The sequence below is a fragment of the Dama dama genome, chromosome 1, assembly GCF_033118175.1.
Source record: "Dama dama isolate Ldn47 chromosome 1, ASM3311817v1, whole genome shotgun sequence".
Lineage (NCBI taxonomy): Eukaryota > Metazoa > Chordata > Mammalia > Artiodactyla > Cervidae > Dama > Dama dama.
In genome coordinates, this window is record NC_083681.1 from 62,312,067 (window position 1) to 62,334,047 (window position 21,981).

Below are 21,981 nucleotides of genomic sequence, written 5' to 3' on the forward strand. Positions count from 1 at the left end.
AACAATGTGGATCCAGACTGTATTTTAAAAACCTATTACAACCCAAGATCACTAACAACCTAGTTTTTTTAAACAGCCAAAATTTTGAACAAACTTCACCAGAGAAGCTAAAAGAATAGTCACATGAGAAGATGCCCCTCATCATTAGTTATTATGAAAATGCAAATTAAAACACAATGAGATACCACTTTACCTACCTAGAAAGGCTAAAATTAAGAAGACTGAAAAGATCATGTGACAAGGATGTAAAGCAAAAATGTAATGTTGATTAATTGCTGATGGTACTGTAAAATGGTTAACGTGCCTACCTAACAACCCAGTTATTCCATTCCTAGGTATTTAACTTGAAGGAAGGAAAACGTATACCCCCAAAAGACTTGTATACAAATGTTCATAGCAGACTTATTCATCGTAGCATGTAACTAGAAGCAATCCAAATGTTCATCCATAAGTGAATGGATAAACATAATTGTGGTATCTTCAGATAATTTAATCAAAAGCAATGAACTACTTGTGTATACAGCAACGTGAGTGAATCTCAAACATTATGCTGAAAACTTTAAAAGCCTTGTACAAAAGAGTATAGAGTATGATTTGGGACAAGCAAGCCTAAATTTTAGTAACATTATTTAGTAACATTAGGCTTCTTAATGGTTATTTGGGGCCAGGAGTGAGATGACAAATGTATTGACTGTGAAGGGACATGAGAAGCCTTCTGTTGTGATGGGAATGTTCTGCAGGTTGGTTGGGATTATGGTTATACTGGTGTATATATTTGTCGACAAAGTGTGTACACACTGAATTGTATGCTTAAAATAGGTGCACTTTATTGTATGTAAATTATGTTGTACCTTAGTAAGTTGATTTTAAAGTTTAAAATAGATTTAAAATTAATCCTAAAATTGAATCTTCAAACTAAAGCAAAATCTAACTCCTATATTTCTAATTAATAACATAGCCATACAAATAATTTACTTAACTTTTGAATCAGTATTCTAACTGTAATGGAACATAATCTTTAGACAAAAATGTATTGTGGACAAATACTTTTACTTGGTGGTTTTGTTTTTGGTAAAGGTTGTATTATTTTCGGATAGAGCTAATGAGTAAATCTGTAAGTGTCAACTGGGATTCTGACTGTAGGAAAAGGAAAATATGTGTGAAATGGAGGAAGATGAGGAATGCTATATTGAATTTGAGTTAGAGTTGTCATTATGCACTCATCATTTTACAAAGACATGTATTTCCTAGCTTTGTCCACTTAAGGGGCCCAAAAACAATGACACCTCAGGCATTGAATATACTTGACACACAGATCTTGGTTTCAAAATGCCATTGCCCACTAAAAGACTTCTACTAGAAATGGTTGGCTTCAGGTCTGGTACAGAATTTAAAAAAACAAGATGAACCTGAAACATCTTGTGCTAGAAGGTAAGAATGTGTCAGAGCACCATGGAGGACATGTGAAAAGGAAACAGGATTGAGGAGACAAATTGAATATCATGATAATGATTTTTTTTAAGTATAATACATACACATTGAAAAATATATTAGTATACATTTATATATTATGTATGTATTTATATAGATAGAGAAAAGGGGGAAATGCTCATTTTTATAGAAGAATGCTAACTTTTAAATATTGAAAGTACTGTAATTAGAGCACTACTGTTTCTAATCTCCAGTACAGTAATTAAAGATCATTAACAGTTGGTGTCTGAAACCATTAGCTGTTGGGACAAGGCATTGACACTGTCTTAAAAGTTAACACCTCTCAATTGTATATTAATTTCAAAGAGAAGAAATAACTACATTCAGAGATCTGACAGCACCGTAACTGCTTCAAGTTTAACATCGCCAGTAATAAGACAAACTAAGAGTATGTGTGTCCTCATGAGATGCAATAGTAATCACAAAGCATCTTGATGTACTTCTCATGAGGAAGCAATCAGACAAATCTGGTATTTGGGATAGTACAAATACATTACAAGTGCATTCAGTTGACTTGGATTTCTCAAAATAAAAAAATCCATGTCATGAAGTCAAAGCAAAAGGGATCTGGAATTAGGGGCAAAGTGGAGACACTGTTCTAAATGTAGAGACGTAAGCAAATACAATCTTGAATTTTGATTGCATCCTTCAAAGAGCTTTAAAATTGTGAACACTGAAAACTGAGGGAAATTGGAATATGACCTCTGTATTAATCACATACAATAATGACAGCATTAAATTTCTTCATCTGGTAATGATATTTGGTTATATAGCTGAATGTCCTGTTCCTAGGAGATACCACTGAATTATTTAAGGATGCAATTTCATGACATCTGCAAGTTATTTTCAGGTAGATTAAGAGAAAAGCGTGTGTCTGTGTATAAACGTAAAACAAGTATAACAAAATGTTAGCAGTCTTTGAATCTTAAGTGACAGGTATGTAGATGATTCCTTGTTCTATTTCAGTTTTTCTGTGGGTTTAAAATATTCAAAATAAAAAAATAATTAAAAAAATATTGAAAATAAAAATCAAGGGGAGAAAAATATCTTGTTCTGAATTACTCTGAAAATGTATAAGCTTGAAATTTTCTAGAAGAGTTACTGGGAAATAATGTTAATGATCAATTCATTTGAACTATCTGATATTCCAGAGAATGTTAGAGGGACTTTAGAGATTATCTTTTCTAGGTCCCTTATTCATACAGGTGAGGAAATGAGTCTGACAGTAATAGAGTCACTTACTGAAATCACATGGTAAGCCAGTAGTAGCTCCTGGACAGTGAATTCAGCTGTCCTGTTTTCCAGGATATTTGTTGCTTTTCCTGCTGTGCTATGTGTTATCTCTTCCACTAAAAGGACTTTGTTGGAGGTAAAGTTAAACTAAGAAAAATACAGTGTATCATTTTTTCTTCCTGGTATGTCTTCAATATTTCCCCTGCATTTTGACAGTATTATGAGACCATGTTTGATCTCTTGGTCTATAAGTCAGGAATTTAGTGAAAGATGTATGCTTCTTTTGATAATTGCCTTCCTAGAATTCTTTTGATCATCTGGTTTGAGCTGTGTGTTTTTTGTCATTTATTTTTGTTATCCTCTAGTTTAAGCTATGAAGAAGGACATCCCTCAAACTCTGAAACAGACCTCCTTCAGAGACAGACTTTTGCAGCCTCTCATCAGCTTCCTGGATATGCTGCCACACCTCAGCCAACTGGTAAAAATTCTCCTGTGAAATATACCCTGAATCTGGGTGCATTTAGTGAATAAGAAGGAAAATCAACTTCCACATGTTGGGTTATGAAAGTGTACAGGACAGAACGGTTCCATGGGAAACATTAGAATGAAAATGAGATTAAAAGCTTTGTCTTTTACTAATGGGAAATAGTTATATAGTTAATTAGTAGGGAAATCTTTTTTCCTGCATCTCTATAGATTTTAAATTATAACTATGCTTAAGCAATTTAATATTTGTTTGCTATTCAAAATGAAACAGTTTAGGGTTGTGGCACTTTGGGCCTCAAATTTCAGTGATTCCTTTTAAAAATAGCATCAGGAATATCCTTCTATATTCATGTATATTTTTACTTTGGGATACATTTTATCTTCAAATGCAGGTCTTTCTGGAGTATTTGATACTAGTGTGAAGAGTGCCAGCACTAACACTAAAGAACCTTCGGTGATGAATTTTCTCTCTGCTGTTGAGTCCCGACCTGCTCAGGCTGCTTGTCCAGGAACTACTCTTTTACCACAATTCAGGGCCCCATCCTGGCAGACAGGTGACTCTTTGTTTTCAGAACTTTTAAGTCCTATAGAAACACTGCTGAAAATTCACTTTTTATAGTCTTGTCATGATGGTAGTGTGGCTGAGAGTGATATTAATTATTGATTTTCCAGTGAACTTTAAAACCTGGAATTTTTCACTGTTTTAAGGTGGACAGAATTCAAGAAATTGTTACTAGCAGAAATTCAGTTTTAGCACTCTGATGAAAACTAACAAGTTGAAGAAGGTAGGTAAAAGGTAAATCCTAGATATAAAGTTTTTACCTGGCAATTTAAGTAGTCCCTTATTTACTTGAGAGAAGAAAAGATTAAATTTCTTTTCCTTTTGTCCCTCATTTTACTTTTACATAGGTATAATTGACATGTAAAATTGTAAGATATTTAGAGTGTACGTTGTAGTAATTTGGTACATGTTTACATTGTGAAAGAATTCCTCCATCTGGTTAATTAACACACCTATCACTTTACATGTTTATCTTTTGTGGGGAAGTTGGTGAAAGATTAAGTTTTATTTTAGTGCCTTCAGACTGGATAGGTGGTATAGTAAAAAAACAATCTTAGAACTGATTTTGTCATTAGAGTTAGGAAAGTTATCCTTAAGTGAACAGAATAAGTCATTCTTTAATAAAAGCTAGTACAAATTGATGTTATTCTATTATGTACTTTTCTATTTTATTTTTCTTATTTCATTTTTCTGTTACCCCTTGAAATTGTTTGTGTATATTTTTATTTTTTGCAGGATGACAGGTTATTTTTTTTTTATTAAGGTTTCATCTTAAAGACTATACTTTTAAGTAATAGCTATCGGAAATATTTTATCATTTTGATGTAGATTCCATTAATACCACTGTCTTTTCAGTATGTCTGAGAAACTTCTGCTTCCAAAGAAACAATATGTTAGTGTGGCATAACACAAAATTTTTTTAAAAATCAAAACATACAGTAGCTTTATTTATTGCTTCCTGGAATAATTTTACATTACATGTATTTAGTTAATTCTAAGCATTATTTATTGTTTCAAGAGTAACTAGATGTTTTCTGTCCTTATAGTCGTAATACTGTTTTGATTGCAGCCCGTCTTCTGGGATCTTAGCTCCTCGACCAGTTAAACCTGTGCCCCAGCAATGAAAGATTGAGTCCTAACTGTTGGACCACCAGGGAATTCCCACTTTTTTGACATTTAATGGAAAGAAGTGAAAGAAGAATATTTTTGAAAAGGGCCAGAGAACCTTTTCCCCTCTATTTTTTCAAAATGGAAAAAAAAATTTTTTTAATGGAAGCTCACTAAAAAATATGTAAATACACTTAGAGATTGAACTTATGGTTACCAGGGGAAGAGCATGGGAGGGGGAGGGATAAATTGGGAATTTGGGATTGACATGTACACACTGCTATATTTACAGTAGATAACCAGGAGGGACCTACTGTATAGTGCAGGGAATGCTGCTCAATATCCTGAAATAACCTAAATGGGAGAAGAATTTGAAAAAGAATAGATATATGTGTAACTGAATCACTTTGCTATACTCCTGAAACTTAACACTGTTAATCAGTTTTGCTCCAACATAAAAATTTAAGAAATGGAAACAATTAGGGCTTCCCTGGTGGCTTGGTGGTAAAGAATATGCCTGCCAGTGCAGGAGACATGGGTTTAACCCCTGATCTGGGAAGGTCCCACATGCCGCAGAGCAAATAAGCCTGAGAGCCACGACTGTTGAGCCTGTGCTTTAGAGCCTGGGAACCACGGCCACTGAAGCCCATGTGCCCTAGAGCCTGTGCTCCGCAACAAGAGAAGCCACCGCAATGAGAAGCCCATGCATGGCAACTTGAGAGTAGCCCTTGCTCTCCGCAACTAGAGAAAAGCCCACACAGCAACGAAGACCCAGCACAGTCAAAAATTAAGTAATTAATCAGAAAAAAAAAGAAATGAAACAATTAAAAGGTATATAAAATGAAAAGTGATAGTTCCTAACTACAGTCCTGCTTTTTAGAGAAGGGTTAATAGTGTTTACTCTTTTTTGATATCTTTGTGCATCAAAACTTTTTTTGTATTTTCACCTAAGCAGTGTTACAGCAGCAGTATTACTAGGATATGCCATAATTATTTTACCAGTCACCTGTTGACAGACATTTAGGTTGTTTCTACCTGTCATTCACAATAACTGTACTGAATACGTTGTTTGAATCTTTGTGTCCACTTATTTCCATAGGGTAAATTTCCATAGATCTAAATTTCTATAGGAACTTTTGGATCATAAGGGTATACATGGTTTTACTTTTGCTGTAAGTGGCTAGACTGCTATCCTGAAATGTTAACAATCTCTGCTTGACAATACTTCATTAATTTCTGATCAGCTTTTTGTGATAAGCATGCATCTATTGTTATTGGAAGCTGTTCATAAGAAATCAAAACTTAAAAAAAAAAAAAGAAATCAAAACTTGAAATGCAAGGAGTTTTTAAAAATACATGTATTTTGATAAAAGAAACTGCGGTGTTAGTTAACCTCACTGTTATTTTTAGATTTATTTATTACGTTAAGTGTAGGGAATTTGGTTTCAGTTTTAATGTTATGAACATTTTAGTTTGTTCATTGGTATTTTGCATGGGAATTTCAGGGTTAAGTAATCACTAGTGATGATATATATTTTTACTATTTTCGTAAGTTTCAAATGACTTACCTGACTATATGTATAATCTCATGTTTATGTAACAGTAATAGAAATGAATTGCTGATACCTTTATAGTTTTGTTTTTGCCTTATAAAAACTAGCTATTTTGAAATGTATTTTTTAGAATTTCTATGCAGAACTAATTTGTTAGACTTTTTAGTTTTAAAGAGATTTTGATGGATTAAAGGTTATGTAAGTTTTATAAGTCTGTATTATGAGAACAGATAGAAGTGTTTGTGCTATAACTGCATAAGTGTATTTGTTTTCTTTTCACAGGTATGCATTCCTCAGCACCAACTGAGCTGTTTGTTACTGGACCTTTGCCAACCACTGGAACACTTCCATCCCCTGCCCTCCCTGCTTATCAGCATCCTGCCACCTTCAGCAATAGGAACTTTGCTACCACCTCACCTTTGGTGCTTCAGGATTCAACTTTTAACACTACATCAAATGGAATTTTAAGTCCTCATGATCCTTTGCTTCAAATCAAGACTTCCCAGGGAACTGTTCCAACTGCTTTGACATTTGAGCGCCTGGGCAGTTCTGCGATAAGTAACAGCATACCACCTCAGTCTTCAACGTACCGCTCAGCTCAAGAGTCTGCACCCCATCTTTTACAACCTCAGTTTAGTTTGTTGCCTTCAGCACTTGGAGGAGCCCAGCAAACTCCTCAAGCCTACGGTTCAACTCTCTTTACTAGTTCTACTGCTTCCATTGAAAGAGCTCTTCTCCGAGAATGTAGTGTTATTAAACACCATCAGCGGCCTTCAGGTACCCAGTCTATTCAGGCACAACTGACTGGTTCACAGCATTCCTTACACAGTTATCTTTCAAATGCAAGTGGGGTTAATTTTCAGGAAACAAGCAGGCAGTCATCTTTATCCTGTAGCCCGATTGGAGAGTCTACTCAGGTGAGCAGTGGAGGATTGCAACAGAAGCCTTCCCAGGTCTCAGCGGAACTTGCTCAGTCCTATTCATCTGCAATTCCATCGTCAGGGTATCCTGCTCCTGCAAAAGTAAAAAGCTGTTCTACAAAACAACCACTAGCATCAGCCAAGTCCCCCAAACCTCCAAGTATAATTCCTCCTGTGCAAACACTAAGCTATTCCAAACCTTTACATAACCAGAGTTCTGTAATATCAGGCCAAGCACAGATTTATTCTACAGCGCAGCTACCAAGCCTTTTATCAGTTAGTCAGTCTCAAAATTATGGTGTAGTACAGCCACATAATGTGCCATCTATTGTTCATTCACAGGTTTATAGGTCCAGCAAAGTTGAGAAGTTGCCACCCTTGTATAAAACATTGACTTTTTCTGGCTCGTCTCAGACTATAACTTCTGAAAATTCAACACTTAATTATTCTTCTAATCAGCAAGAAGTGTTATCTTCAGTTACAAATGAGAATTACCCTGCTCAAGCAAGAGATGCCTCTTCAGATAGCCAGTCTCAGAGTTACTCATCTGGTCACTCTCAGGGTTTATCACCAGTTAGCCAGACACAGGTTAGTTTTTCATCTCAGTCACAAGTTTTGTCAGTTGTTAGTCCTTCAGAAAGCTATGCTTCAGGTCAGTCCCTAACATTAACAGCCCCTTCTCTTTCTTATTCTTCTGCTTCTCGGGCTCAGAATATGCCAGATGCTAGTCCAACTCAGAATTTTATTTCTATGCATTCTTCCCAAAATGCTCAGACCCAAGGGTCATCATCTCCCCAGTCTCAAAAGTTTTTGCCTGCTGTCCAGTCGTCATCTTTTGCAACCTCTACTCATTGTCAGACCTTACAGAATAACCTACCTTCCCCTGATCCAAAGTCTTATGCTGAAAGAAAACTTGACGCAAATGTTTATACATCTTCAAAACAAGAGGATGATTTTCCAATGCAAGAGTTACAGGTATTACAGCCACAAGTATCTCTTGAGTCATCAACCCAAAGGCTGTCTGATGGGGAAATGAACGTTCCAGAGTCAGCTTATAAGGTGTCAAAGGCAGATGACAGATATTCTCAGAGCATAATCAGAAGTAATTCCTGTCTTGAAGATCAGGTGGTTGGTATTGCTCTACAAGGGTCTAAAAAAGAAGAAAACATCGTTGGATCAATGACACAACTTAACCAACAAATTGGCCAAGTCAATAATTCTGCAACCCTTGATATTAAGAAGACAACTAATTTAATGCAAGCTCCACAAATACAGTTGAATACTAAAGACCTAAACCAGCAGCATTCTCTTATACAGAAGGTACATGAAGCCAAGGTCCAGGAGCAGCATGATCAAATAATTAATGCCTCATCTCAGATTCAGATTCCGAACAATGCTTTAGGGCATGGCCATCAGGTATCTCTTCCTAATACACAGGTTCTTTTAGATTCTGCCTGTGATCTACAAATTCTTCAGCAGTCAATATTGCAGGCAAGTTTAGGACAAGTAAAGACATCTTTACAAGTACAGCGTGTTCAAAGTCCTCAACAAATAGTACATCCTTTCCTTCAAATGGATGGTCATATTATTCGGAGCAATGGCGAACATTCTCAGCAGCAACTCCATCCTCAAAATTCTGAAATTATGAAAATGGACCTTTCTGATTCTTCAAAACCATTACAGCAACATCTGACAACAAAGGGCCATTTTAGTGAAACAACTCAACATGATTCAAAGAATCATTTTGTTTCCCTTGGATCAATATGTTTCCCAGAGGCAATGCTCCTCAGTGATGAGAGAAATATTTTATCAAATGTAGATGATATCTTAGCAGCTACAGCAGCAGCTTGTGGGGTCACACCTTCTGATTTCTCCAAGTCAACTTCAAATGAAACCATTCCTGCTGTTGAAGATGGTGATTCTAAATCTCATTTTCAGCAGTCATTAGATGTTGGGCATGTGACATCAGATTTTAACTCCATAGCAGCTACAGTAGGAAAGCCACCAAATATAAATGATATTTCCTTAAATGGAAATCAAATTACTGTAAACCTTTCACCAGTACCTACTCTTCAGTCAAAGATGACTCTTGATCAACCGCATGTTGAAGTACCTGGTCAAAATAAAGCTTCTAAAGTAACTTCATCAGTGGTCGGACCAGGTCATGAAGTCCAGGAGCAAAGTTCTGGTCCATTCAAGAAGCAGTCTGCAACCAGTCATGAACCTGAAGAAGACAGCGAAGTTGCTGTTGATAGTACATTAAATAATAACAGAAATCAAGAATTCGTTTCTAGTAGTAGAAGCATAAGTGGAGAGAGTGCTACATCGGAGAGCGAATTCGCTTTACGCGGTGATGACAGTGGTGTGTCGATGAACTCCTCTAGAAATACACTTGCAGTGTTGGCCATGGCCCAGCCTGGGGAGCCAATCAGTGTCAAGATGGAAGAGGAAAACCAAGATTTGATGCATTTTAACCTCCAGAAGAAGAAAACTAAAGGAAAAGGGCACACAAAAGAGGAAGACAGCAATCATCAGAAACAGCTGAAAAGACCTGCCCAAGGCAAACGCCAGAATCCAAGGGGAACAGATATATATTTGCCGTATACTCCCCCTTCCTCGGAAAGCTGCCATGATGGTTATCAGCATCAAGAAAAAATGAGACAGAAGATCAAAGAAGTAGAGGAGAAACAGCCAGAAGTCAAAACTGGATTTATTGCCTCTTTCTTAGATTTTCTGAAATCTGGGCCCAAACAGCAGTTTTCCACTCTTGCTGTGAGAATGCCTAACAGGACTAGGCGACCAGGAACACAGACCGTTCGTACATTTTGTCCACCACCACTTCCAAAGACTGCAGCTGCAACACCCACACCGTTAGTGTCTGAGGTTGGGGCTAACAGTCCATCAGAAAAACTTGATAACGAACTTAAAAACTTGGAACATTTATCTTCACTTTCTTCTGATGAAGATGATCCTGGAGTATGCAGTCATGATATTTACAAAAGCAGCTCTACTACCTTGAATACTTTAGACGCTACTTCTGATAAAAAGAAGAAAACAGGTAAAGTTTTAAATTTGAAGTTCATAATTATGGCTTTCTATTTTTTTTTTTTTTCTGGCTCTGGAACAAGTTTTATGCTTTCTTAGCTTGAAGCAAGTCTGCAATTTCTCAAGACAGAATGCTTAGGCAGATATCTTAGACTTATTTTTTTTTAATGTTCCTTGCCTCTAGGAAGGTTCCGAGTTTTAGACTGGGTAGTTCTGGGTTTTATTCAGCTTTTTATCACATGCAACATAGTTTACATAGTGCACTATCCAGATTTTTCTAATCTGAGACACCTTGAAGTGACTCATGGATATGGGACATCATATTGAGGGCCATGTTGTTATGTATAAACTGGCATATTTTCTTTGTATGCTAATTTTACCTAAAAAATTAACATTTTGGGTTATTTTGTGTGCAGCATGCAGATTAATATAATTAATTCAAAACTTTAAAAAGTTTGCACTGGTTTCATACTGTATGCCCAAATCCTTAGGTGTATGTTTCACTTTTCTCTGTAGTTAAGGGAACATTTTAAGGAACTGTTTTGAGAAGCATTGTCTTATGTAAACAGTTGTCAAGCAGTATAAAAGTTACTGTTTTAAAGAACATGCTAAGGAAAAAATAACAGTCAAATAGCTACCACGTCTGTGCCAGGAACTGTTAGCAATATTGTGAGTTGCACTTTGTTATCTCCAATATACAGATGATATAACAGACTAAATGAATTGTCCAGGCCCATACAATTAGTAAATGACAGAGTTGGAATCCATATTCAGGTTTAAATCATACTCAGGTTTATCTGGTTCTAACACCTGTATTCCTGCCTACCGCTTTTGTATGAATAGAGTGGTACTTATGGGTTAAACTTTGTTTTGTGATGTACTTTTCAGCTTCTCTCCAGATTTGACTACCTTTTTAACTAATAAAGTGATGTGAAACAGCCGGTATCCCAAATAATCTATTAGTGTAAATGTCTGCTAATACATTTGTCATCAAAAGTTTTAAGTCTGCTAAAACATTTCTGAAGAATTCTCATTTTGTTATACTGGGAAGTTAGCAACTGGAAAATTATTGCTAGAGTCAGAACATAACAGATGTAGCTAATCACAGTAAGGTTTTACATTCTTCTCCCTCAATTTAGAATACTTTGCAATTACTGTTATATTCCCTCTTATATTCTTAGGGCAAATCTTTTATAATCTCTTATAAAACATGAATCTAGAACTAGTTTTTTCTAGATGACTCTTATTATCTCATTTTTAGTTAAAACCACCACCATCAACCTGATCCTTATTAATAGATCTCAGAAGTTCTCCCTTTGTGCATTGCCTCCTCTTCTGTGAGGACTCATCATCTCTTGCTTGGGACTATTGCAACAGATTTCTCATTAGAATCCTTCCCATCAGTCTCTGCACCAGTCCATCTTCCACATTGTGATCACATTTATCCTTATAAAAAAGAAGAGTAGTGTAGCGTGTTAGTTGCTCAGTTCAGTTCATTTCAGTTGCTCAGTCGTGTCCAACTCTTTGGGACCCCATGAATCGCAGCACGCCAGGCATCCCTGTCCATCATAACTCCCGGAATTTACTCAAACTCATGTCCATCGAGTCGGTGATGCCATCCAGCCATCTCATCCTCTGTTGTCCCCTTCTCCTCCTGCCCCCAATCCCTCCCAGCATCAGGGTCTTTTCCAGTGAGTCAACTCTTCACATTAGTCGGCCAAAGTATTGGAGTTTCAGCTTCAGCATCAGTCCTTCCAATGAACACCCAGGACTGATCTCCTTCAGGATGGACTGGTTGGATCTCCTTGCAGTCCAAGGGACTCTCAAGAGTCTTCTCCAACACCAGTTCAAAAGCATCAATTCTTCGGCACTCAGCTTTCTTCACAGTCCAGCTCTCACGTCCATACATGACCACTGGAAAAACCATTGCCTTGAGTAGACGGACCTTTGTTGGCAAAGTAATGTCTCTGCTTTTTAATATGCTATCTAGGTTGGTTTATAACTTTCCTTCCATGGAGTAAGCTCAGTCATGTCCAATTCTTTGCGACCCTGTGGACTGTCGCCTGCCAGGCTCCTCTGCCCATGGAATTCTTAAATCAATTGTTAATTCTCTGCTTTTGAAATACTTCTTGGTGCTCCATGGAAAAAAATTAAAATAATGTGTAAAAATTCTCCCTTTCCACGTTTCACTCTTTGCTCACTCTTGCCACTTCCCCTCTTCTGTGACAGCTGTTTGTCGTCGTTCCTTGGACCTGTGAGCGCCTTTCATAATCATGCTGCTTTTGAACAGGTTTTTCTCTCCCTGGGTCCTCCTCAGTTTTTTAGTCCAGTAGATATTTTTAGTTCTCCTTGAAGACCCTCTTCAAAATCACTTTGTGAAAGTTAACTCCTGGCAGAATTAGTGCTCATATCCTCTAAATTCTCACAGGTCTTAAATCTTTCTAAAGGGCAAAAGTTTTAAATTTCTACAAGATCTGACTTATCCATTTTTCCTTTTATGATTTGTGCTTTTTGTATCTTAAGAAATCTTTGCCTAACCCACAGTCACAGAAATTTTCTCTTGTTTTCTTCTAGAAATTTTAAAGTTTTGCATTTAGGATCCCTTTTAATTTGGGGGGTGGTGGTATAAGATGTGAGGTATGGGTTGAAGTTTTGCACATGGACGTCCAGCTTTTCCAACACATTTGTTTAAAAGACAATCCTTTCTCCGTTGATTGCTTTTCATGTCTTTGTCAAAAATCAGCTGACCATATTTGTCTTGTTTTTTTAATTATGTAGGTTTTGGGTCGCTCAGTCATGTCCAATTCTTTGTGACCCCATGGACTATACAGTCCGTGGAATTCTCCAGGTTAGAATACCTGAGTGTGTAGCCTTTCCCTTCTCCAGGGGATCTTCCCAACCCAGGGATTAAACCCAGGTCTCCTGCATTGCAGGCGGATTCTTTACCAGCTGAGCCACAAGGGAAGCCCAGCTGACCATATTTGTATGAATCTATTTCTGGACTCTCAGTTCTGTCACACTGATCTACATGTTTATACTTTGACCAGTGTGACACTGTCTTAATTGCCTTACCACTGTGTGCTTAATCTTTCAGTCGTGTCCAACTCTTTGCGATCCCATGAACTGTAGCCTACCAGGGTCCTCTGTCCATGGGGATCCTCCAGGCAAGAATACTGGAGTGGGTTGCCATTTCCTTCTACAGAGGATCATCCCGGTGCAGGGATTGAACCCGCGTTGCAGGTGGATTCTTTACCATCTGAGTTACCGGGAAACCCTTAATCAATTGCCTCATAATTAATTAATTTTATAATTAATTGATTACTGCCCTAATTAATTGCCATAGCTTTACACTAAATCTTGAAATAAGGCACTGTGAGTCTTCCAAATTTGTTCTTTTCAAAATTGTTTTGCCTATTCTAGTTCCTTTCTTTTTCTGTACCAAAAAACCCCCCAAAACCCTACTGGGATTTTGATTACCCAGAATCTAGTTGCAGTTTGAGGAAACTAAACTGTTAACAACATGCTGAGCCTTAATTCATGAACACATTTGATTTCTCTTACCAGTCTTGCATAGTTTGGGGCATACAGATCCTGCACATGCTTTGTTAGCTTTATTCCCAAGTTTTTGGGGGTGCTGTTTATTGTAAATAATACTTTCTAAAATTTTCAAATTCCAATTATTCCTTAGTGGATTAAAAAAATACAGTTAAACTTTATATGTTGATCTTAAATTTGCAAAACTGATTTAAAAATTTTTTTAAATGGGAATTCCCTGGCAGTCCAGATGGTTGGATGGCATCACCAACTCACTGGGTTTGGGTGGACCCTGGGAGTTGATGATGGACAGGGAGGCCTGGCGTGCTACAGTTCATGGGGTCGCAAAGAGTCAGACACGACTGAGCGACTGAACTGAACTGAACCAGTAGTTAGGACTCCAGCTTCCCCTGCAGGGAGGCAGGGAGCACAGGTTCACCCTCTGGTCGAGCAGCCAAGATCCTGCAGTGCAGCCAAAAAAACAAACAATAGATTCTTAAAAAATTAGATTCCATAGGATTGTCTATGTAGAAAATGATGGCAGAAAAAGCATTTAGTTTCATTGATTTTTCTCCTTTGTTGACAGTTTTATTGATTTCTACTATTTTCATTAATTCCCTTTTCAGTTTGATTTTGGTTTATTATGCTCTATTTTTGTCTATTTTCATATGGTGGAAGCCTAAATTGTTGGTTTGAGACTTCTTTTCTTTTTTAAAAAAGATTTTTTTGATGAGGATCATTTTTAAAGTCTTTAGAATTTGTTACAATATTGCTTCTGTTTTATGTTCTGGATTTTTGGCCCTGAGGCATGTGGTATCTCAGCTCCCCAGCTAGGGATCAAACCCACACCCGCTGTATTCGAAGGTGAAGTCTTAACCACTGGACCGCCAGGGATGTCCCCTCTTTTCTTTTCTGCTCTAAGCACTTATGTTACGAACTTCTCTCTAAGCCCTGCTTAGCTATATCCAACAAATTTTATTTTTATTATTTGTTTTTTTTCTTTGATTTCAAAAGTTTTTCAAATTTCTTTTGGTGCTTTCTTTTTGGTCCATGAGTTATTTAGAATCATATTTCAAATTTTTCAGATATTTGGGGATTTTCCCGACATCTGTCCTTTATTGATTTCTGCTTTGTATAATTTCAGTTCTTTTAAATCTATTAAGGTTAGCTTTATTGCCCAAAATTTGGCTGATCTTGATTAATGTCCCAGTGTACTTTAAAAGAAAGTTGGATTTTGCTGTTTTGTGGATTGTTGTATAAATTTCAGTTAAAGCAAGTTGGTTGTTAGTGTTGTTCAGATTTTCTGTCTCATTACTGATAGTTTACTTGTTCTGTCAATTACTGAGAGAGGATTTCCTGTGTTTCCAAATATATTTGTGGATTTGTCTGTTTTGTTTTTCATTTCTGTCAGTTACTGCTTTGTGTATTTTGAGCTCTGTTTTTAGATGTGTACACATTTAGGATCGTTAAGCCTTAGTGAATTGACCCTTTTATCAGTATATAATATCCTTCTTTATCCTTGGTGAAAGTGAAGTTGCTCAGTCATGTCTGACTCTGCCACCCCGTGGACTGTAGCCTACCAGGCTCCATGGGATTCTCCAGGCAAGAATACTGGAGTGGGTTGCCATTTCCTTCTCCAGGGGATCTTCCCGACTCAGGGATCGAACCCAGGTCTCCCGCATTGCAGGTAGACGCTTTAATCTCTGAGCTACCAGGGAAGCCCCATTATCTTTGGTAGTAATCCTTATTCTGAAGTCTGCTTTGTTATTATAGCCACTCTAGGTTTCTTTTGATGGGCTGCATATATATCTTTTTCCATCCTTTGACCTATCTGTGGCATTATGTTTAATGTATTTTGTAGACAGTACATAGTTCAATTTTGTCATTTTTTAAAACTCTAATCTCATAATCTCTGTCTTTCAATTAGTTTGTTTAGACCATTTACATTTAATATAATTATTGATATAGTTCAATCTTTCATTCTTTGTTTCCTGTTTTCCCTCTTTGTTATTGTTCCTGTCTCTTTCCTATCTTTAAAAAAAGTTGTTTGAACTTTTTACTATTTTATTTTAAAATTTATCTCTGGTTTTTTTTTTTTTTTTTGGCTGTATCTTTTCATATTATGTTTTTAGTGGTTGACTTAGTGATTACAATCCATTTAGTTAATATTTTTACTACATAAAATAAAATGCCAAAACCTAAAAACCATAGAGATCTCTTTACCCTTGCTCTTATGTTATATATATGTGTCCTGTTGAAAGCCCTGATAGAGAAATAATTTTTGCTTACAACCATCATACATATTCTAAATAATTTAGTAGGAGCAAAATAGTCTGTTATATTTACCCAAATGTTTATAATTGCTCTTGTACTTCCTTTATTCCTCACATTCCATGTTTCCCTCTGGTATCATTTCCTTTCAGCCCAAAGAAGTATTCCATTTTTAAAACTTTTTCTTTGGCTTTCAGTCATGTAATTATTTCTCTGGATAAGGTTCATCCTGTTTGGAGTTTACTGAGCTTTTTGAATCTGTAAAATGTGTATCTTCCCAAATTTGAGAAGTTTGCAGGCATTCTTTTTTGTGCACCAAACTCTTTCTTTCCTTATTGGACTCCAGTGACATGAAAGTAAAATATTTTTATATTATTTGTCAGGTTCCTGAGTTTCTGTTTATTTTTTTCAATCTTTTCTTCCTCTCTGTTCTTCAGATTGTATCATTTCTATTGGTCTATCTTCAAGTTCTTTGACTTTTTCACCTGCTCAATTCACTACTGAGTCTATCCAGGGAGTATTTTTTATTTTAGATATTTTCAAATACTCTTTTCAACTCTAAAATTTGTATTTGGTTCTTTTTTCCAGTACCAGTTTCTCTGCCTAGAACTTACATGTTTCCATTCATTTCCAAAGTATGTTTATCTTAGCTCAGGGAGCATGGTTATGATAGCTGTCTTCGAGTCTTTGATATTTCAACATCTGAGTCACCTTAGAGTGGCATCTGCTCATTATCTTTTCCCTTTGAAAATTGGTCACATTTTTCTGGTTCTTTATATATTGAGCAATCTTGAATTGTATCCTGCACATTTTGAGTACAATACGTAAGACTCTGGGTTTCGTTAAAATCCCCTGGAGAATATTGGTTTGCTTTGCTTCAGCAAGCAGTCAGACCTTAAGTTCTAGCTCACCTTTGAGTGGTGGTCTGATGTTAGTTCAGTTTTCAAAGGCTTTGCTCTGCTTCTTTGGATCTGACTCAGCAGTTAGTCTGAAACTTGGATGCGCGGTAGACTTTGTTATAGTTTAGGTCTCAAAGACTTTGCTGTACTAGTTTGGGTCTCTTCTGCATATGTACAGTTTAAGCATGAAACTAGGATTTGTGTGGGTTTATGCACAGAATTAGAGGATACCACTCTTCAATTCTCTCTTCTTTGGGAACTTCCCTACATGCCCAACTCCCAGGGTTTCCTTTCCTGGTCATTTGGACTAGAAAGCTGGAATTTTCCTTGGACTTTTAAAAAACTGCCCGTGCTTTGATATGATTCTGTGTAACTGGGACTGCCCCTGGGGCAGTGCAGTGAGAGAGGAGGAAAGAAAAAGAACAGGTGATTTTTCTACACATTGTCCCTCAGCTTTATTGAGATATAATTGACATAGAACATTTTCTGCTCTTCATGCCATAGGAGCTCATGGCCCACCCAGGTTCCTCTGGTTCTCCAAAAAGACAGGCATTTGTCCCGGTTTATGATGCTGGGTTTACTGCTTCTGTGTTGCAACTCTGTGACTTCGGTTGCCTTTGTGGCAGGGCTGGGAAAGAGAAAGAGAAGACAAAAGAAATGGCATAGCCTCCGCATACCTCTCACCTTGCATGGGTCTCCTTTCCCCACTCCTCTGTCCAAAAAGACAGATTTTCTTGGGGGTTTTGTTATCTGTGTCCTATGCAGTTCTGCATCGGGGCCACCCTCTAGACCTGCCAGGTGATGAGAGGAAAGAAAATAAGGAAACATCTTTCTCTATATAAAGATTATTATTTCATTTGGCATTCCCTTCCCAATCTGCCTGTAGTTAGCTAACTTTTCATAGTTTTCCGGTAGTTCCATTTTGTGTTTTGTCCAGCGGTTTTAGTTGTAATAAGTAGGTCTAATGAACTTATTTGATCTTAGTTGGCACCAGAAGCCTTTCATGAATTTTTTTTTTTTTTGCCTTTCATGAATTTTAAAAAATGTATTGTCTTACAAATCACAGTCATTATTTCTGATCCTCAAACTATTCTCTAATGGGCCAATAGAAGCCCCTTCAGTGTTTTGATTTTGATTGTGATTGCATTGAATTCATAATTAATTTTAAGGGAGAATTGTTATCTTTACTATATTGTCTTCTCATCCACTTATAGAATGTAATATTGTTCTACTTATTCAGATCTTATGTCTTTTAATATCTTACTATTTTTCCACATAAATAATCTTTATTATGGTCTTAATAGTATTTTTTTAGTATTTTAAATACAATTTTCATGATACTGTTCTCTCATAAGTTACATGTATGGCATTGGTTGGTTTTCATGTCTTCAGTGCATTTGGTATTTTTGTTTAAATTTACTTTATTTATTTTATTTGTGGTTTCACTGCATTTTCGTTGCTGCGCATGGCTTTCTCTAGCTGGAGCGAGCTGGGGCTGCTCTTAGGTGCGGTACGTGGTCTTAGCGTGGTGGCTTCTCTCACTGCAAAGCATGGGCTCTAGGCACATGGGCTTCAGTAGTTGTGGCTCGCGGGCTCTAGAGCAAGGGCTCAGTCATTGTGGCACAGGGGCTTAGTTGCCCCATGGCATGTGGATCTTCCTGGACCAGGGATTCTTATCCTGGGAAGCCTTGGCATTTTTGTTGAATTTTTATTTTAACGGTTTTTCTACCTGATTCTCTTGCATTTTAAAATAGATAATTGTATCTTCTAAAAATAACGGTAGTTTATCTTTCTCTTTCTGTGGGGGTAATTTATCTTATTGGCTCAGGCCTCTGTTGTTTAATGATGGCAAGCATCCCAGCCTTCTCCTTGATATTTAGTAAAATACATAGTGTTGGAAATATATTTGTCAGTTTCTAATATACTGTACTCTTTAAGAAAATGTCCTTCTCTTTTAAAGTCCTTAAAGTTTTTTTTTTTTCCATTAACAATAAGCATTAAATTTTGTCAGATGCTTTTTTGAGTTGCTTCTGAAAAATCTGCTTTCTTTACTCCCACATTAATCTGTTACTTGATTTCCTAATGCTGAACCTCCTTTTTAAAATTTCTACCATTAACTCTGCTTGGTCATGATGAATCACTTTAGTCCTTTGTAGGATTTAAGTTGCTAGTATTTTGTTTGGGATCTTTACACCTAGATTCATAAATGGGATTAGTGTATAGTGTTTTTGTTCACTTTTGTTTTCAGGAATTTGATAACCTTATAAATAGAATTAGGAAAGCTTTTATATTTGTTTAAATTTGAAAAAGTTTGCTATATGTAACTGGGATTTGGTAGAACTTTCTAAGAATACATCTGAAACTTTCCAGTTTTTTCCTGATAGTTTGATCTATCTGGGTCAGTTGATTTATTTATTTTCTAGTAAAATGATTTCTTTGATTTAGGTTTTAAAATTCGTTGTTATAAAATTGTACATAGTGTTTCCTCAAAAGTTTTCAGTCTTCTCTGTTCTGCAGTTTATGTTCTCTTTCTTTCTTTTTTTTTTTTTTTGTTCTCTTTCTTGTTTTGATTATTATTTGAATCTTTTTCCTTATCAATCTATGGAACATTTGCCTGTTTAATGGTTCTTTTTAAAGAACCAGTGTACTTTTTGTTTTTTTGCTCCTATTACTTTTTACTCACTTTTTCTTAATTTCTGCTTTTATCAGTTCTTTTCCCTCGTATTCCCTGGGTTGAATAATCTTTCACTGGCCAGTTTATTTTTTTGTTTCTTTCTAATGAATGGGATTAAAGTTGTAAGTTTCCCCCCACCCCCACACTGCGGCTTTATTCCTCTGGCTTCAATTTATGTTTCTCGCTCTCCTTTCTAAATGGTTTGTCGTTTTAGTTTTGATTTCCTTTTTAACCCAATAATTATTAAGAATAGTGTATTTTTGCCTGTTTCCTAGTAGGTTTTTGGAGGTTTTTTTGTTTTTATTCCTTTATTACTATTAATAATTTATAGCCCTGCTGGTAGTCCTTTATTATTAATTTATGGCCCTGTTGTATTGTGGTCAAAGGAATAGGGCTTAGGTAATGCCTACATTTTGAAATTTATGGAAATTTTGTTAGTAGCTTGGTAACTCTCAATTTTTATAAATGTCCCATGAATATCAAGTGCTAATAGATTTTATTGGTAATATTGTTCCAACCCTTTATATCTTTATTTTTTGTTTAATATAATAAATGACATTAGGTTATTTAAGAAAAATGTATGTATATGTTGCAGGTATAATAAATGATAGGTCTGGAATTTGCCTTGAACTATCCCAGCAAATATAAAAGGGGTGACAGAAAAATAAAAGAAGTATATCAAAATGTTTATGATTGTTACAGTTGGGTTATGGTATATGAGGGTTTGTATTCTCTAATTTTATGTATGTTTGAAATTTTTAATAAAATTTTTAAAAAATCCTCCCTATACTTATTTGTTTTTAGATTGCTTGATCTGTTGATTCCTGAAAAAGGTGTGTTAAAATATCCAACTATGTTTTATTGCTTTTCTAATTCTGTTCCCTTGATGTTTTAAACCCATGTAATTGGGTACATAAAATTTTACTACAGTTATATTTCCTTTTATCATAATAAAATCTTTTTCACATTTTATATTTCTGTTTTTAATATTGCTATAATAATCTTAGTGTTAGAATTTTTAGTATATTTTCTATATCTCTGTTCTTTCAGAACATTTTTTCTTGTGAGATATAACTTACGTGTGTGTGAGTGTGCATGCTTAGTCACTCAGTCATGTCCGATTCTGCAACCCCATGGACTATAGTCCTCCAGGTTCCTCTGTCCGTGGGATTTTCCAAGCAAGAATACTGGAGTGGGTTTCCATTTCCTTCTCCATTTCCTTCTTCCTTCTGGACCCAGGGACTGAACTCGGGTCTCCTGCATTGCAGGCAGATTCTTTACCACCTGAGCTGCCAGGGAAGTCCCTCATAACTTCTGTATGAAAATATAATACACATAAGGAAAACACACATGAAGTTTTCATACATATGAAAATGTGGATATTAATTAAGACATATTCCCTGACCACAATGCAGTAATTTCGTAAAAGAAAAGCAGAAAGAAAAAAAGGACAAAAAGATAAAAAAGTAAGTTTTTCTTTCTAAAAGTCCTAAATAACTTTTGATAACTTCTGAATAACTCATGGCTTTAAAAGGAAATTAAAACTGAAATGACAAACCACTTAGAACAGTGGAGCATTATATTTTGAAACCAATGGAATGTGCCAAAAGTGAGTGGGGCAAAGAAGAAATATTACTGTGTTAAATGCTACTCATTGGAAAGCAAGAAAGTTCAAAAATAGAGTATTAAAGTAGATCATAATCTATAGAACTAAACACTGTCTGACTTGGATGATAATCACATTCATGCTTTTCTTTTATAATTTTACCACCTGTATATGTATTTTCTTTGGCTCATTTTAAAACTTCTCATAAAGGACATTATACAGTATTGTTAAGTTTTTCCTTTCACTAATTTGGAAGCTATTCTTTTTATAAAATATTTTCCTAACTTTTTCATTACGGAAATTTCAAGCACAAAAGTTATAAAGCTTGATATAATTAAACCAGTTCATGCATCATTCAGTTTCAATAATCATCAACACCAGGTCAGTCTTCATTCTTACCCCTCACCCCCTGATGACTGTGATGAAATATTTCTGTTCTTTTCCTGATTATAATAGGGATTACACTATGCATCTTCACCTCTTCGAAATCTGTTAGTATCTTATTTTTCTCTTGAACAGCATAAAGACTCTGAGCATTAAAACTCCATTTTATGCTCTCCTAACTTTATTGGTAGATACCATGTATTTTAATATTTTTTT

At 36.0% G+C, this 21,981-nt stretch overlaps 1 protein-coding gene across 2 annotated transcripts in view; it reads left to right on the plus strand.

Moving 5' to 3' along the window:
• Positions 1 to 21,981, plus strand: part of QSER1 (glutamine and serine rich 1) — a 79,761-nt gene that overhangs the window by 32,121 nt on the left and 25,659 nt on the right. For both annotated transcript variants that reach the window (XM_061151412.1, XM_061151405.1), the window contains exons 2-4: positions 3,090 to 3,202; positions 3,603 to 3,764; positions 6,715 to 10,410. In XM_061151412.1, the coding sequence (XP_061007395.1) occupies positions 3,668 to 3,764; positions 6,715 to 10,410 (3,793 nt within the window). In that variant the 5' untranslated portion in view covers positions 3,090 to 3,202; positions 3,603 to 3,667. The remainder of the gene's footprint in view (positions 1 to 3,089; positions 3,203 to 3,602; positions 3,765 to 6,714; positions 10,411 to 21,981) is intronic.